At 41.3% G+C, this 18,762-nt stretch overlaps 2 protein-coding genes across 2 annotated transcripts; one reads left to right on the forward strand and one right to left on the reverse strand.

Annotated features, from left to right (window-relative positions):
- Positions 1-1,071: 1,071 nt before the first annotated feature.
- On the reverse strand, positions 1,072-2,976 carry Lage3 (L antigen family member 3). The gene is made up of 3 exons (XM_052742635.1): positions 2,726-2,976; positions 2,263-2,391; positions 1,072-1,945 (listed from the first exon to the last, which is right to left on the reverse strand). The coding sequence occupies exons 1-3, from the start codon at positions 2,923-2,925 to the stop codon at positions 1,831-1,833; spliced, it is 444 nt and encodes a 147-aa protein (XP_052598595.1). The 5' UTR covers positions 2,926-2,976; the 3' UTR covers positions 1,072-1,830.
- Positions 2,977-13,674: 10,698 nt separating this feature from the next.
- Positions 13,675-14,190, forward strand: LOC128116400 (40S ribosomal protein S13-like). The gene has a single exon (XM_052747596.1). The coding sequence runs from the start codon at positions 13,711-13,713 to the stop codon at positions 14,161-14,163; it is 453 nt and encodes a 150-aa protein (XP_052603556.1). The 5' UTR covers positions 13,675-13,710; the 3' UTR covers positions 14,164-14,190.
- Positions 14,191-18,762: the final 4,572 nt, after the last annotated feature.

Consider the following 18,762-nt stretch of genomic DNA (forward strand, 5'->3'; position numbering starts at 1 on the left):
TTCTACTCAGATATGCCCATCTTCTTGCTTCTGCCCTGCCCCTTTTAGTACATTATTAGTTGGGGACAAAGAGATGCTGTTAAGAAATAAGAGACACGTCCCCACTGTGTTAAAAAAATTCTTCAGTGGGGGTTGGAGAGATGGCTGGGTGGTTAAGAGCACCAGTTGCTTTTCCACAGAATCTAGGTTCAATTCCCAGTACCCACATAGTGATTTACAACTGTTTGTAACTCCAGTTCTGGGAGATTTGATGCCCTCTTCTGGCCTCCTCAGGCACCAGTCATGCACGAAAGAAAAACTTTCAGTGGCTTCACTTGTACCCCAAATTCTGAAGATGTGGTAACTCATTGGACTATAATTGGAGAGGACCTACCTGTGTGTGAATTACTCCCAACACGTGTTAGATGTTGCATATGGGGTGAAGATTACTGTACAATTAAAAAAAGGATAGCTTAGGACTGAGGAGATGGCTCAGTAGTTAAAAGCTTTGTCACACAAACTTGAGGACTAGAGTTTAGATAGTAATCACAGTATTCAGAAAGCAGCAATGAGGGTATCCTGGGACAAGCTGGATAGCCATACTAGTCATATAGACAAGCTCTGGATTCAACTGAAAAACCCTGCCTTATTGAATAAAGTGGAAAGTGATTGAAAAAGACTCTCAACATTAATCTCAGGCCTCCACACATACAACAGGTGCACTCATAAACACTGGATCATGCATATACATACACATGAGAAAAATAAAATAAAACAGGGTAGATTGCTCCTAGTTCTTGGGAGGTGGCAGCAGGAATTCAAGGACAGCCTTAGCTACACACTAAACTCCAGGCCAGCATGGACCACATTAACTATCAAAAAACAAGATGAAAACAACACCTGGCTTGTGGGATTCTTTTTTGTTTTGGCCTAGAGGTTAAAGAATGCCTTGTTTTGCAGCTCATAACACCTGTACAAGATGAGCTAGTCAACAGTCTAGTGTTGAGGGGAAGAGGTTCACCTATAACTGGGGAGCTATTAACAGTAGATGGCTTCTGGGGGAGTACTGGTGAAATTATTAAGGCCACTCCATGTAGTTAAAAGGGAGGTTTATTTTGTGGGGTAACTTGCAAGTGAAGGGATAGTTTACAGGGTCTGGGAAAGGTGTGGTGCAGTCCAGCAGTCCAGCGGTGTTCTCTGGAGAACTCTGCTCAGTCTACCTCCAGCGTCCAGGGTCCAGGAACCAAGAGGGCTGGCGCATCCGGATCTCAGGTCTTCAGGGTCCTCCCTTGGCCCTGCCTTGTAGGCGTGACAGTTACTGAAGCCTCAATGGGGGTTGGAACTTCCAGATCAAAGCTGGAATGGCTACCCACTACAGGGGAGGGAAAAATCAGTTTTCTTTAAGGGTATGGCCTCTTATAGGTCAACCATGCTCCAGTGGATGGCCCCACACCCAGGAGTACATGGACAGCACAAATTAGACTTGATGGGTTATTTTTAAAAAGAGTTGGGGAGGGGGTTAAGGAAGCAGTGGTGGATCTGGGAGGATCTTGTACTAACAAATACCTGAATTCCAGAGCCTCTCCTCTGACACAAGGAAAAAGTCAAAGAAAATCTAGAGGCTGAAATAAACTCAAATACAGATTAGAAGCACAGCTTTACTTTCTTCAGCAACAAACATTTAAGCACCAGACTAAACAAGTGCCTGAGGACCAAGTCAGGCAAAAAAAATATTAGGCCCCACATTTAAGTAGCAGCTACTATTTCTGGAATCTTTTTCCTAGGGAAAATTATACTGTTTAGGAGGAAATGGACATAAGGTCAGACCTGAGTCCCTTTTCCCAGCCAGGCTTAACGAGAAACTGGGGGCCCAAAGCGTTGTATGGTGTTCACCACTAGGGAAAGCTGGTCAAGAAAGTTCATGATGGAAATTCGGAGGAGGCGAGAGTCTTCCGAGATCCAGTGTCTAAGAATAAGGAAAAAGAGTATTAAGTTCAAAATGGTAATTCCTATCCTTTTCTTTTGAAAAGAGAGAGAACCTCATGATGTAGCCCTGACTGGCCTTGAATTCACAGAAATCTGTTTACTTCTGCCTCCTACCTTTTCCTGATCTCCCTCCCCTCAAGCACCTACTGTACCATATATCCTGTAGGTAAATACTGGTCCAGTGCACCAAGCCTCCCCTAAGAAGTTACCCTTGTGTGCCATCTCTAAGGAAGTGCAGTCTTGGGTGGAGAATAGCCCAGTCACCTACCCAGCATGCCAGACTCTTTCAGCACTTACACCTCCAGCACGCAGCCGCTCACTTTAAGCTCCTTCCTCAAAAGTCCTTGGTGTGGTTCGGCATCAGGAGCTAGGGACCCACAGGCGATATCTGCCTCCAAAGAGGTCGGGAAAGACACTGTAAGGGCGCTGGTGGAGACTCAGGAAAGGCACTATTTTGAATCAAATTTGCCTCCTTTGACCTCTAAAACGATCTCATCTGATCTAAGCTCCCCAAACTACATCTTCCACACTGTTTGGGCAATTCCTGCTCATTTCCCTCCACCCTCCAGTCCCCCTCCCCTGTTCTCTTCTCATGCCCAGACCGTCCGTGGTTAATATACCTTAATCAGCGGGTCCCCTTGCCCCCCTCCACCTGATGGCTCTCCCCGCCGCCCCCTACCCCCACTCCGCCTCCAGACTACCCCTTTTCCCGCCTCAAGCATCCCGAAGGTGGCCCAGTTGTTCCTGTCCGGTAGGATACAATCTATGATGTCGGATTCCCGGCCTTTGGGTTAAAGGCACGGCGCTTTTGCTCGAATCGGAGACTTCCGGTGCTCGTGCAACAGGATGAGCTCCACTGGAAATAACTGCCACTGTGCCTGCATCACCGGGACAGCAGCGTCTGGTCGGGGAATCGGTGCCTTCGGCAGTGTGGCCTAAACCTGTGTGTGCTGCCTGCATGTCTACACCTTCCAACCCACCCTCGTGTCACCAGCCCGCCCACTCCGCCACGGCTACCGCCCTGAGCCCGCCTTATCCTCCGGAAGTTCCGCCCTCGCTCAGGCTGCCAATCCCACATGCACCTGCGCGAATGGGCGGGCGACAAAGTTGCTAAATTGGTTCAGTCCCCACCCAGAGGCTTCTTCCCCAATCTCTCTAAGGCTGATCAGGTCTGCTTCTGCCTCTGAAGTGCTGTACCACGCCCAGCTTTCCCTTCCTTTTCTAAAAGGGATCTAAGTAGCCGGGCAGTGGTGGCACACGCCTTTAGTCCCAGCACTATGGGAGGCAGAGCCAGGCGGACCTCTGTGAGTTTGAGGCCAGCCTGGTCTACAGAGTGAGTTCCAGGACAGTCAGGGTTTTCATAGAGGAACCCTGTCTCGAAAAACCAAAACCAAAACAAAACAAAACAAAAAATAAAAAAGGGGGTATAAGGTGATATTTACCCCCAAACAAAACAAAGCAAAAAAAAAAAAAAGCCACAAAATACATAAAACCAAAAAACTGGCCTGGTGTGGTGTTGCCTGCCTGAAATCCCAGCATTTAGGATTGCAGTTCTCAACTAGGGAGTAGAACGACCCTTTCACGGGGGTTGCACTTCAGATATCCGATATTTACATTACAATTCATAATAGTAGCAAAATTACATTATGAAGTAGCAAAAAGAATAATTTTATGGTTGGGGTCATGTGCATTGATTAGTGTTTTGTTGGCATGTGTGTTTGTGTGAGGGTGTCAGATCCCCTGGAAGTGGAGTTACAGACAGTTGTAGGCTGCCATGTAGGTACTAGAAATTGAACCTGGGTCCTTTGTATGAACAGTCAATACTCTTAACCACTGTACCATCTCTCCAGCCCCAGAAGTAGTTCTTTGCTTACGTTGAAGGTCAGCATGGTCTACATAACCACTTCCAGTCCAGACAGACAGACAAATTTACATCGTCTCAAAACCACCACCAACAAAAAACCAAACAAAACCAACAAATAAATGAAATGAAATAAGACTTTGAGCTATATCAGCAAGTCCTCTTAGATTTCCTTCTAAAATAGGTCCTACATCTATGCTTTTGCCTTCTTTACTGCCAGTCACTTTAAAAAAAAAAAAAAAAAAGATTTACTTCGTTTGTTTTTCCAGACAAGGTCCCTTAGCTAGGCATGGTGGCACATGCCTTTAATGCCAGCACTTTGGAGGCAGACACAAACAGATCTCTGTGAGTTTGAGGCCAGCCTAGTCTACATAGTGAGTTCCAGGACAGCCAGGGCTACAGAGTGAGACCCTGGAGGGAGGGAGAGAGAGAGAGAGAGAGAGAGAGAGAGAGAGAGAGAGAGAGAGAGAGAGAGACTGTCCTCAAACTCACAGATCCACCTGCTTCTGCCTGCCAAGTGCTGGGATTAAAAGCATGAGCCACCACCATCTGGTTTAAGATTTATTTATTTTTAGTTTGTGTGTATGAATGTTCTACCTGGTTGCATATAAGTGCATCCACAGTGTGCAGTGCCTGGTGTCCATGTGGGTACTGGAACTGGAGTTATGGGTGGTTGTAAACTTTCATGTGGGTGCTGGGAACTTAACCCAGGTCCTTTGTAAAAACAGCAAGTTCTCTTAATCACTGAACTATCACTCCAGCCTCTCTCCCTGAATCACACCTTCAAAAGGTCTGAGATTGATTTTCTTCTTGTCTATAGCTTAGTCCCCACAAAACAGTTTCTAATTTATTTATTTCTTTTCTTTTCTTTTTTCTTGGTTTTTCAAGACGGGGTTTCTCTGTGTGGTCCTGGCTGTCCTGGAACTCACTATGTAGACCAGGCTGGCTTCGACCTCAGAGATTTGTCTGCTTCTGCTTCCCAAATGCTGGGATTAAAGGCATATGCTACCACCTCCTGTCTAATTTCTTTAAAAAATATCTTTTACTTATTCTTTGACAATCTTATACATGTATACAATGTACTTTGATCCTATGCACCCCAACTCACCCTTCTCAGTCTGTGTAATTTCTAATATAGATCACATCAATGCTTACAACCCTGTATATTGGAACTGGAGAGATGGCTCAGGAGTTAAGAGCATTGGCTGCTCTTACCAAGGTCCTGGGTTCCGTTCTCAGCACTCACCTAGCAACTCACAAGGGTCTGTTACTCCAGTTCTAGGGGATCTGATGCCCTCTTCTAGCCTCCATGGGCACTAGGAATACATATGATGCACAGACACATATACAGGCCAAACACTCATATGCATAAAAGTAAAATAAACATTTTTAAAAGTTTAAAAATAAAAAAGGTGATGGTGGGTTGGATAGAACTCATTTGGTAGAGCACTTATGTGGCATTTCAAGGTTCTAGTTTCATTCTCATTATCACAATTAATCTATCTACCAACCTATAATCCCTAAAATGTTTTCTAGTTGCACTTGGAATAAAATCCAAAGCCTTTGTAGTAGTTTATAAGAGCCCTGTATGATGTGGATCCAGTTCCCTCTCTATGGCCCTGTGCCACCTGTCTGGGCCCATATTATGTGCAGTTACTGGGGCCTTCTCTCTGCTCCTGAGACTACCCTCAGTACTTTGTACTTGCCTCTTTCATGGGTAAGAATATTCCTGAACTTTCTTATGGCTTGTTTATCAACATTAGATTTCACTTCCAATGTTACCTTCTAAAAACTAAACAGAGAAATACTGGTGCTAACAGACGTTATAAAACAAATGGACCTAACAGATATATACAAAACATTTCATTCAAACACAAAAGAATACACCTTCCTCTCTGTATCTCATGGAACTTTGTCCAAAATTGACCACATACTCAGACACAAAGCAAGTCTCAATAGATACAAGAAGATTGAAATAACTCCCAGCATCCTATCAGACCACGGATTAAAGCCAGATATCAACAACAACAGAAACAATAGAAAGCTTACAAACTCATGGAAATTGAATAACTCTCTACTGAATGAAAAATGGGTCAACACAGATATTAAGAAATAAATTAAAGATTTTCTAAAATGCCAGTGGCTGTGTCAGAGGGGCAGCAGGTGGCAATTAAAGTTCAAGGTGTCAGCCCACCAGGAGGAAACTCTCTGATGAGTGAATCTTGGTTAGGCAAGGCCCTGAGACCCCAGACCCCGGAATGTCTTTTGCTTCTGCTGTGCCTTTACATGTTTGTGTCTGCCATCTTCCTCTGGTATCTGGCATGGTGTGAATGGGTGTGGGGAGATCCCCACTGCCTGTGATGTAGTGTGTTTATCTCATGGAAACATCTTGTTCTACTGGGCATTTTTACCTGTGCATTATTATGAAGATGATTTCTTCCTAAGCTGTACTGTCTAATTGATAATAATATATTAGTTTATAAAAATTATAAACAAGGAAATATCACACAGCTAGAACACAAGAGTTCCTATTGAGGAGCCATATAGACTGTGGCTTAGGTTGATGATTAAGAAAAACAGTTGAGTCCTGGTAGCCCAACTAGCTTAAATTCTTTTAATCTTAATGTTGGGAGATGTGTTCACAGGTTTTGGTGTACATCATTAGCTGAAACAAAGCTTTAAAATAACTTCAGGTTAGATCAGATGTTCTAGCATTGACCTTGAAGCACCGCCCCTGTGAGGTAGCAGGTAACTGTTACACCTGCCTATGACCTTGAAGTACATGCCCCTGGGGCATAGCCACTCGGGACCCTTAAGAAAGGTACTTGGCACTCTCTTCGCTCCCTCATGGTTTTGGATGCTGGGACTGACCAGGCAGATCTTGGAAGAAGATCAGCATGGGATATAGCTCAGCTTTCCTGTACCCTACAATAAATACCTATTCAATAGTGAGTTACCCCCTAATAAATTCCATTGCTCATTAAATAGACTCCATGGATTTCTCACATTAGCTTTGATAATAGTTTTAAGATGAAAAAATCCCAGAAAACAATCTAAAGTTCACAAGGATACATAGCTAGGGTCAAAAATACAAAGCAGCCCAATTTTTACTAGCTGATGTACTTTCCTTACTAGGGTTGGTTGATGATCAAAGGTTGTGATGATATATTGTGTACCCTAATAAACTTTGCCTGAAGATCAGAGAAGCAAAGCAAGCCACAGCCACCACCTCTTACCTCACCAACTCCTCAGCTTGAAAAAAAAAACCCTCTAGTTCCTATCTCTTCACACCTTATATACCTTCCTCCACCCAACCATCACTTCCTGGGATTAAAGGTGTGTGTGCTTCCCAAGCAAAGGCACAGATCTCAAGTGCTGGGATTAAAGGCATGTGACTCCCAAATGTTGGGATTAATGGTGTGTGCCACCACTTCCTGGCCTCTATGTTTAATCTAGTGGCTTGTTCTGTCCTCTGATCTTCAGGCAAATTTTATTAGGGTACACAATATATCACCACAAAAGATGATGATTAATTCCTTATACCCATTTCTGCCCTCAATCTCCCGATATAAGAAACTATTGATGAGTGGGTATGCACCCTAAAGATTTAAAGTAGAGCTGACTGATTGTTTCTTCACGTATAAAAGTTTAGATTTGTGATTCCTTTAAGATTCCTTATAAGATTACCTTTCAAGATAAGTAATAAAGTAATTGGCCCTTTCTTTGTAAGTGCAAATGCAGCCTGCCAGTAAAAGACCTGACTGAGAAAAATATCTTGCTTGTCCACACAGTTAATCTATAGCAAGTTGCTTAGGTATAAATATACGTGGGTTCTTGAGATAATTTGTTTTTCACCTGTAATACATAAAATGTTTAATCATGTAAGGGATATGGAAAACATGCTGTTTTTTTTACTGCTTTGTATTCATTGTAATCATTCATTTGAAAAACAGAATCTAACCACATTGTAATTCCTATATTGCCTGAAAAACTTTGTTGGGGCATACAAGCTGTAGGAAAAAAAGTACATAGTAGAAAAAAACACAGAAAAATAGAGAATAAAGAATGAAACCATCAAGAGAGACTATGAGTGTCTTTTCCCCTAACCCTCTCAGCTAGAAAAGTCTTAGTACGCCCCAACTCCATGGATTCCCTTTGAGCCCTGTGCTGCTCAGGGATGGTCTCCCAGGTAGTGATACTAAAATTCAATGATAATGAATATACAGCATACCCAAACTTATGGGACACAATGAAAGTGGTGCTAAGAGGAAAGTTCATAGCACTAAGCGCCTACATTAAAAAAAAAAAAACTGGAGAAATCTCATGCTAGCAGCTTAACAACACATCTGAAAGCTCTAGAACAAAAAGAAGAAATCATACCTAAAGGGAGTAGAAGGCAAGAAATAATCAAACTCAGGGCTGAAATCAGTAAAACAGAAACAAACAAAAAAGAATAAAAAGAATCAATGAAACGAAGAGTTGGTTCTTTTAGAAAATGAATAAGATCGACAAACCTTTACCCAAATTAACTAAAAGGCAGAGAAAGAACATACAAATTAACAAAATTAGAAATGAAAAGGGGGGACATAATAACAAATACTGAGGAAATCCAGAGAATCCCAAGGACATACTTTAAAAGCCTGTATTCCACCAAATTGGAAAATCTAAAAGAAATGTATAATTTTCTCTATAGGTACCACTTACTGTGTTGTGGGATATTCATTTGAGAAGACTGCTCAGACATGGGTTTAAGTCAATAGAAAATCTTTATTAGCCAGCTGGCAACTATACTTGGTGTTTGGGATCCCAGTGTAGGCCCAAGCCTTTCTCAGGATGAATTTTTAAGCCCCCCAAAAAAACCCATGTACTTCAGTTAATAAGAACAGTTAGACAGAAGTGGAACTACGGAAGCTAAAAAGCATTTGATGTATTAGGTCTTTGTTTTAGCTTTAGCAGGTGGTGCTGTCTACATGCTGAGTTTTACAGCCTGAATGGCACCTCCATCATGGAAGTTAGTTGTGCTAAGGTCTCAGGGCCTACTAAGGTCTGGGGCCCTGTTACATTACCAAAGTTAAATTGAGATCAGATAAGCAATTTAAACATACCCATAACCTTTAACGAAATAGAAGTAGTCATTCAAAATCTCCCCCTGTTCCCACCCCCCAAAAAAGCCCAGGGCCAGACGGTTTTAGTGCAAAATTCTACCAGACTGTCAAGGAAATATTAAATCCAATACTCCTCAAATCATTCCACAAAATAGAAACAGAAAGAACATTGCTCAATTCATTTTATGAGGCCACAGTTACCCTGATACTCAAACAACATAAAGACCCAACAAAGAAAGAGAATTACAGACCATTTTCCGTTATGAACACACATGCAAAAAATTCAATAAAACACTTACAAATCAAATGCAAGAACACATAAAAAAGATCATTCACTATGGTCAAGTAGGCTTTATCCCAGAGACGCAAGGATGGCTCAATATAGGAAAATCAATAAATGTAATCCACCATATAAACAAACGGAAAGAAAAAAGACCCACATGATCATTTCATTAGATGCAGAAAAGGACTTTGACAAAACTGAACACCCCTTTATGATTAAAGTCCTGGAGTGATTAGGGATACAAGAGACATACCTCAACATAATAAAGGCAGTTTACAGCAAGCCCATACCTAACAGCAACTTAAATAGAAACTCAAAGCAATTCCACTAAAATCAGAAGAAAACAAGGTTGTCCACTCTTTCCATACCTATTGTTTTTTTTTTCAAGCCAGAGTCTCACTATGTAGCTCTGGCTGTCCTGGAACTCACTATGTAGACCAGGCTGGCCTTGAACTCACAGAGATCTACCTGCCTCTGTCTCCTGAGTGCTGGAATTAAAGGTAGACACCACTACACATGGCTTTCTCCGTACCTATTCAATATAGTACTGGAAGTGTTAAGACAACTAAAGGAGATCAAGGAGATACAAATTGGAAAGGAAGAAATCAAAGTATCTTTATTTGCAGATGATGTGTTAGTATCATCAGTGACCCCAAAAATTCCACCTGGGGAACTCCTACAGCTGATAAACATTTTCAGCAAAGTGGCTGGATACAAAATTAACTCACAAAAATCAGTAGCCCCCCCCCCCATATATACAAATGACAAATGTATTTAGAAAGAAATCAGGGAAACAACACCTTTCACAATAGCCTCAAATAATATAAAATATATTGTGGTAATTCCAACCAAGCAAGTGAAAGACTTGTATGATAAAAACTTCAAGCCTTTGAATAAAAATTGAAGAAGGTGACAAGATCCCTCATGCTCATGGATCCGTAGAATTAACATAGAAAAGATGGCCATCCTACCAAAAGCAATCTACAGATTCAGTGCAATACCCATCAAAATTCCAACACATTATTTACAGATCTTAAAAGGAAAATTCTCAACTTCATATGGAAACACATACATACACACCACCACCACCACCACCACCACCACCACCACCACCACCACCACCACCAAAACACCAAAACCCAAACCCAAACCCAAAGAAAACAAAAAAACAAGACAGATAAAACATTCCTGAACAATAAAAAAAACTTCTGGAGGTCTCACCATTCCTGATTTCAAGTTGTACTGCAAAGTTATAGTAATAAAAAGGCATGGTGCTGGCATAAAAACAGACACATTGGTCAATGGAATCAAATTGATGATCCATACATATCCACATACCTAGAGATGCCTCTTTTTTTGATATAGATGCCAGAATACAAAGTGGAAAAAAGACAGCATTTTCAACAAATGGTGCTGGTCTAACTGGATGTCTGCATGTATAAGAATGCAAATAGATCCATACTTATCACCCTGCACAAAACTCAACTCCAAATGGATCAAAGACATCAACATAAAACCAGATACACTTGTAGTGATATATTATGTATCCTAATAAACTTGCCTGAGGATCAGAGGACAGAGCCAGCCACTAGATTAGACATAGAGGTCAGGCAGTGGTGGCATACACCCTTATTCCTATCACTCGGGAAACAGAGATCCATGTGGATCTCTGTGACTTCAAGGCCACACTGGAAACAGAGCCAGGCAGTGGTGTCACACACCTTTAATCCCAGTACTGGGAAGCACACATGCCTTTAATCCCAGAAAGTGATGGCAGGTCAGAGAAAGGCATTTAAGGCATAAGGAAACAGGAACTAAAGCAGTTCAGCTGAGACCCTTTTGGGTGAAGACTCAGGATTTCAGTCTGAGGATTCATAGAGTTGGTGAGGTAATAGGTGATGTTGGCTGTGGTTGGCTCTGCTTCTCTGATCTTTCAGCTTTCATCCAAATATCTGGCTCTGTTTTTTCTTTTAAAATTAAAAGACCATTTATGATTTGAACAGCATCTGGTGCCCAACATTTGTGGCATGAATTCACCAAAAAGCCACTTGCCCGAGGCTCGGGCTGGAGCTAGATGTGGCTGGAATGTCTACCCAGGAGCCTCCTACCCCACTGGCTAAGTTTCTGTTGCAGCCTCTCTGCAGCAAACTCCCCAGGCTCAAGCTCCAAACACCAAAGAATTAGCTGCTTTCACACGTTCCCTGGTGCATAAAGCTGGATTTTTTTTGGCTTCTTTCCAAAGCTGGTGGGTTCGGGCTTTCCTTGGGCCCCCTCCTAGGGCTGCTGCCACACCATCATCTGAATCGTCATTATCAGCAGACTTGGTGAGTCAATTGGGATTTCTTAAAGGGAGGAATTAGTTAAAACAAAGTTTTTTTCCCACATTAAAAAATGCGAAACATTTTCACAATGGAGAATGTTTGGTCTCTGTTTGATAATATGATTGACATTCTGAAAATTGGAACAATTAAATGAGACGATAATTAATGTTGATGAGATAGATGTAATGTCATTTATAAATATTATTTGTTTGATCATTTCTGTTTTATCATTAAAAAGGTTCTTTAATGTGAGTGCCAAGATAAAAGTTTTAGAAAAACTTGTTAAAAACAGATCACAGAGATATTCAAACCCAGACAGAGGAATTTAAAGGTGACCCAATCTCAGCATTGCATTATAAGGTTACAGAGAAGCAGTCTAAGGCTTTCAAACAGCCAACCTTAATCTATCCAGTAAAATTACAGGAACTGCCAAATGCTCAAGGCTGTGTACAAGCTGATTGGACACCTGTGCAAATGTTAGATTTGAGGAGATTCAAAGAAGCTATACTGACACATGATATGCATTCTCTGTTCATGAAGCAAATGTTAAACTCATGGTCAACTTGTAATAGAATTATCCCTCAAGACTGGAAAGATTTGGTTACAGCAGTCTTAGAGGCTGGTCCACAGTTACAATGGAGAGCCTGGTGGAAGGATGAGGCTAAGACCATTGAACAATGATACAGGGCTAGAGGTATGGAAATTTCCCAAGACCAACTTCTTGGAGAAGGCAATTTTTCTGATACACAAAGACAATCTTTATAAAATGACCACACCCTGGCTTTATGCTGAATGGCAGCCTTGACTGCTTGGGACAGAATTGAAGAAGTAGGAAAGAAAATTGAGTCATTTACAAAAGTTATATGGGGCTCAAAAAAAACCTTCAATGATTTCTTACAAAGACTACCACAGTCAGAAGCTAGACAGATAATAATTGAATCTATGGCTTTTGAAAATGCTAATGCACAATGCAAAAGGATAATTAGACCATTAAAGGCAAGATCAGCACCTTTGGAAGGACTGGATCCGAGATACAATCAATATTGAATCACATGACCATGATGATACTTGGATAGGAGAGGTGATTTCCAGAGGTTTGAAGAAAAATAGTAATGTCAGGTGTTTAAATTGTGGTAAACAAGGTCACCTAAAAAGAGACTGTAAACAGGGCATTCCTAGAAACAATGTTTCTTAAAGGAACAATGGCAACAGAACACTCCTCCCTTCTGGATTATGCAGAAGGTGTGGTAAAGGTAGACATTGGACTAACGAATGTAGATCAACAAGGAACAGACAAGGTAATCCTTTGCCTTTGCCATTGGGAAACTCTCTGAGGGGCCTCTCACAGGCTCCCATGGCAAATTCAGTTCAGGCCTTTCCTGACATTGTAGAAGAAACCCCTTCCCAGAGCAATTAAATAACCAAATGCCTATTGTAAAAAACCAGGCTGCTCAGGGTGATAGAACAGCTAGAGAACAGATAACAAAAAATTCCAGAGAAACCATAAAGCAAATTTTTTGGCAAACTTCTATAAATGAACAAAGACCAAAATTAAAAATATGAATAAATGACGTTCTCATTGAAGGTCTTGTAGACACAGGTGTGATCATAACAATAATTGCACCAGAATCTTGGCATCCAAATTGGCCTCTTCAGGAGGTAAATGTTCAGCTGTTAGGGATTGGAACATTATCTCAAGTGAAACAGAGCACAAGATGGGTTGAATGTATAGGACCAGAAGGACAGAGATGAAAATTAAAGCCATATGTGGCTAATATAGCTATGAACCTATGGGGCTGTGATTTATTACAACAATGGAATACCCAGATTAACATTCCTCCAATATCAGAAACAAACTATAAACCAACATATGTTTCTGGGAAAAATATTAGAAGATATTATAAAGAACAGTCACTGACCATCCAGATTGTACAAGAACAGAGCACAACAACTGTTGATCTTTCAAAGACACCAACAGCTCTACGTTTAAAATGGTTAACAGACAAGCCTGTATGGGTCCAGCAATGGCCTTTAACAACAGAGAAACTGCAGGCCTTAGAAGAGCTGGTACAAGAGCAGATAAATAGCATATTGAAGAATCAACCAGCCCTTGGAATTCTCCTGTATTTGTTATTAAAAAGAAATCTGGCTCTTTGCTGCCAGACCTCCGCCATCATGTGTCGCATGCACGCTCCCGGGAAGGGCCTGTCCCAGTCGGCACTGCCCTACCGTAGCGTCCCCACGTGGCTGAAGCTGACGTCTGACGACGTGAAGGAACAAATTTACAAACTGGCCAAGAAAGGCCTGACTCCCTCCCAAATAGGTGTGATCCTGAGGGACTCGCATGGTGTGGCGCAGGTCCGTTTTGTGACTGGTAATAAAATCCTGAGAATCCTTAAGTTGAAAGGCCTTGCCCCTGACCTCCCTGAGGATCTGTACCATTTGATTAAGAAAGCAGTGGCTGTCCGAAAGCATCTTGAGAGGAACAGAAAGGATAAGGATGCTAAATTCCGCCTGATTCTGATAGAGAGCAGAATTCACCGGCTGGCTCGTTACTATAAGACTAAGCGGGTCCTCCCACCCAATTGGAAATATGAGTCATCCACAGCCTCTGCTCTAGTGGCATAAATTCTTGTGTACATAGCAATAAAATCACTTTGAATAAAAAAAAAAAGAAATCTGGTAAGTGGAGAATGGTAATAGACCTAAGACCAATTAACAAGGTAATTTAGCCAATGGGCTCTCTACAATCTGGAATTCCTTTGCCTACTCTGTTACCTAAAGGATGGCCTCTTATAGTAATCGATTTAAAAGACTGTTTCTTAACCACTGAGCCATCTCTCCATTCCTGGCAAAGATTTAGCTATTTATTATAAGCGCCAGAGATGGTTGAGAGCCACCATGTAGTTGCTGGGAGTTGAACTCAGGACCTCTGGAAGAACAGTCAGTGCTCTTAACCACTGAGCCATCCAGAAACCCCATCCAACTACTGAGGGAACTGGATGCAGAGATCGATGGATAGCCCCTGGGTGGAGCTCTGGGAGTCCAATTAGCGAGAAAGAGGAGGGTTTATATGAGCGAGAATTGTTGAGACCAAGGTTGGATAAAGCACAGGGACAAATAGCCAAACGAATGGAAACACATAACTATGAACCAATGGCTGAGGGGTCACCAACTGGATCAGGCCCTCTGAATGGGTGAGACAGTTGATTGGCTTGATCTGTTTGGGAGGCATCCAGGCAGTGGGACTGGGTCCTGTGCTCATTGCATGAGTTGGCTGTTTGAAACCTGGGGCCTATGCAGGGTCACTTGGCTTGGCCTGGGAGGAGGGGACTGGACCTACCTGGACTGAGTCTACCAGGTTGATCTCAGTCTGCGGGGGGGGGGGGGGGCTTTGCCCTGGAGGAGATGGGAATGGGGGGTGGGCTGGGGGGAAGGTGAGGGGGGCGGGAGGGGGGGGAGAACAAGGGAATCCGTGACTGATATGTAGAACTGAATTGTATTGCAAAATAAAAATAAAAAAATAAAAAAAAAAAAGACTGTTTCTTCCTAATACCCTTACAAGAAAAAGACAGAGAAATATTTGCCATCATGGTGCCTACTTATAATAATTCTCAGTCTGTTAAGAGATATCAATGGAGGGGTCTCCCACAGGGAATGCTAAATAGCCCAACCCTGTGCCAATATTTTTGTATGACAACCATTGGAGGTAATAGGTGGTGATATTTTATTTGTGTGTTAATAAATAAAGTTTGCCTGGAGATCAGAGGACATAGATAGCCAGCCATAAACAAAAGTCAGGTGGTGGTAGCACATACCCTTAATCCGATCACATGGCAGGTAGAGTCTCTGTGTGTTCAAGGACATAGCCAAGCATGGTGACACATGCCTTTAATCCCAGTAGCAACCATAGAGACCTGGAGGTCTGTACAGACAGGCAGTGATGAGGAAGTGAGGTGGCTGGGCTAAGAGCCAATGAGAAGGCAGAACAGCAAGGCAATAAAGGTGCAGGTTAGAAAGGAAGAAGCTGGTTCTCTGGGTAAGCTACGGCAGCGGCGTGGTGAGCTAAGGTTAGTTGGTGGCTATTCCTATTGCTCTGATCTCTACGGCTTCCACTCCTGTATTTGGCTCATTGTTTCTCATTTAATAAGACTGTTCAGAAATTTGTCTACAGTAATATGTAAACAATTTCCTAAGTCTATAATCTATCATTACATGGACAATAATTTACTAGTTGATTCAAATGCAGATACTTTAGAAAGAATGTTTGAAGAAGTAAAGAAAATTTTGCCTTGTTGGGGATTACAAATTGCTCCTGAAAAGATACAAAGAAGAGATTCTATTAATTATTTAGGATATAAAATAGGTTTACAAAAGTTAGACCCCAAAAGTTGCAAATTACGAGAGATCAATGATCTGATGACTTTCAAAGATTATTCAGAGACATTTCCCATCTACAGACTATTGTTGGGGTAAAAAATGATGAACTGAGTAATTTGTTCAAACCTTAGATAGTGACAAGGACTTAAATAGTTCAAGAGAATTATCAGTTGAAGCTGAGAGAAAATTGGCTTTGGTGGAAAAGAAAATACAGGATGCACATGTGGATCATGTGGATCCAAAGCTTGATTGCATTTTGGTTATTTTATCCTCTAAGCATTCTCCAACAGGAATATTAATGCAGAGTGAAGATATTATATTGGAATGGATATTTCCACCAAATAAACAGAGTAAACAATTAAAAACTTATGTGGAAAAGAACTCTGAGTTGATTTTAAAAGGAAAATTGAGACTTCGTCAATTAGCAGCAATAGACCCAGCAGAAATTGTAGTACCTTTAACTAAGGACGACATTGACAAATTATGGGCAGAAAGTGAACCTTGGCAAAGAGCTTGTGTTAATTTTTTGGGAGAGATTAACAGCAAATATCCCAAAAGCAATAGAATTCAACTTATAAAGAGAGCTGATTGGATCCTGCCTCACATTGTAGGGGAAACACCAATATCTGGAGCCCCTACATTTTATATAGATGCAAACAAGGAAAGGTAGGATACAAATCAGAAAATTTAAATAAAGTGGTTCAAAGTCCTTATAATTTTGTCCAAAACTTGGAATTATATGCTATTCTGATGATATTAATGGATTTTTTTGGAACCCCTCAACATAGTTACTGACTCTAAGTGTGCTGAGAGAGTGGTCTTACATATTGAAACTCCTGAATTTATCCCTGATGAGTAAGAATTAACTTCATTATTTATTCAGTTACAAGAAATAATCAGGTTGGGTGGTAGTGGTGCACACCTTTAATCCCAGCACTCGAGAGGCAGAGCTAGGTGGATCTCTGTGAGTTCATGGCCAGCATGGGCTACAGAGCGAGATCCAGGACAGGCAACAAAACTACACAGAGAAACCCTGTTTCGAAAAAAAAAACCCAAAATAAATAAATAAATAAATAAATAAATAAATAAATAAATAATCAGGAATAGGAATCATCCCTTATATATAACTCATATCCCATTCCCATATGGGTCTGCCAGGCCCTTTAGCACAAGGTAATGACTAGATTGATAAACTATTGATAGGAAATGTGCTGGAGGCTTCAGAATTTCATAAAAAACATTATGTCAATAGTAAAGGTTTAAAAAAGGATGTTTCCATAACCTGGCAACAAGCCAAGGAAATTATAAGGAAATGTCCTACTTACTCTTTTTATAACCAGACTCAACTACCAGCAGGATGTAACCCAAAGGATATTCAGAGGAATGAAATCTGACAGATGGATGTGTTTCACTTTGCAGAATTTGGAAAATTGAAATAGGTACACCACACCATTGATTACCTATTCAGGATTTCAATGGGTAACTGCTCTGAGTTCAGAAAAGGCTGGTTCTGTAATCATGCATTTGCTAGAAGTTATGGCCATCATGGGTATACCTGCACAAATTAAAACTGACAATGCTCCAGCATATGTCTCTGTTAAAATGAAACAGTTTTTTGCTTATTACAATATAAACCATGTTACAGGTATACCACATAATCCTACAGGTCAAGCAGTTATAGAAAGATCAAACAGAACTCTAAAGGATATGCTAAATAAACAGAAAGGGGTAACAAAAACCCCCAGAAATAGACTGCATAATGCTCTATTAACTTTGAATTTTCTCAATGCCAATGAGAAAGGAACAACGGCTGTGGAGAGACATTGGATAATAGAAAAAACTACAGAATTAAATCAGCCTGTATACTTTAAAGATGTGCTGACCTCAAAATGAAAACCAGGATATATGTTATGTTGTGGACGAGGTTTTGCTTTTGTTTCTACAGGAAAAGATAAGCTGTAGATACCATCAAAATTGATAAAGGTTTGATTTGAACAAGAGAGACCTCTTAATTAGTAGAAGGTGATAGTTCATAAACCAGCATGACCATCCAATTTAAATTAACTTATACCACTAACAAATGCTTTTCATTTAAACAGATATAACTTGCCAAAAGGGAACCTCCCCAAAGTTAGGGTTGGGGAAGTGTTTTTGTTTTTGTCTTTCATGAGAATGAAGGATAAGGAATCTGAAGAACCCTGGACAAAAGAGACATCTGAAGAAAAAGGATAAAGCATCCAGAAAAAAATGTCCCAAGAAAAAGAGTAAATTGGCCTATTGGTATATCATATATCTAACAGGATAAAATTTCATAAATCTTCCTAAATGTTTGTTTCTGCTCTTCTCTACAGACACATAACACAAATGGTCTTTATGTAGTTCCATTTCAATTAAAAATTAAAGCTGGCCAGTTCAGTGTTCTTCCCATTTTTTTGTCTTTTCCTCTACACAAGCCTCTACCTTCTTCATGATGTCATTCATAAGGATGTTTTCTTCTGCTTCTTCCAATTTCTGATGTTCAGGTCTAGGTGTTGGAGGAGGGCTAGGTCCCGGTGATGCTGTATTGCTATTCATTTTGTTGTATGTTGATTGGCTTGATCTGTTTGGGAGGCATCCAGGCAATGGGACCGGGTCCTGTGCTCATTGCATGAGTTGGCTGTTTGAAACCTGGGGCCTATGCAGGATCGCTTGGCTCGGCCTGGGAGGAGGGGACTGGACCTACCTGGACTGAGTCTACCAGGTTGATCTCAGTCCGAGGGGGAGGCTTTCCCCTGAGGAGGTGGGAATGGGGGTGGGCTGGGGGGAAGGTGAGGGGGGCCAGAGGGGGGAGAACAAGGGAATCTGTGG

The sequence above is a fragment of the Peromyscus californicus genome, unplaced genomic scaffold (assembly GCF_007827085.1).
Source record: "Peromyscus californicus insignis strain IS unplaced genomic scaffold, ASM782708v3 Scaffold_10__1_contigs__length_136768540, whole genome shotgun sequence".
Lineage (NCBI taxonomy): Eukaryota > Metazoa > Chordata > Mammalia > Rodentia > Cricetidae > Peromyscus > Peromyscus californicus.

What these genes read in the sequence shown, in the direction of transcription:
- LOC128116400 (XM_052747596.1), top strand. Translation starts at nt 13,711, where the DNA reads ATGTGTCGCATGCACGCTCCCGGGAAGGGCCTGTCCCAGTCGGCACTG.
- Lage3 (XM_052742635.1), bottom strand. Translation starts at nt 2,925, where the DNA reads ATGCAGGCAGCACACACAGGTTTAGGCCACACTGCCGAAGGCACCGAT. An exon ending in GGAATCCGACATCATAGATT is followed by an intron (nt 2,392 to 2,725) that starts GTATCCTACCGG and finishes AGTCTCCACCAG; the next exon opens with CGCCCTTACAGTGTCTTTCC. An exon ending in AGCGGCTGCGTGCTGGAGGT is followed by an intron (nt 1,946 to 2,262) that starts GTAAGTGCTGAA and finishes CCTTATTCTTAG; the next exon opens with ACACTGGATCTCGGAAGACT.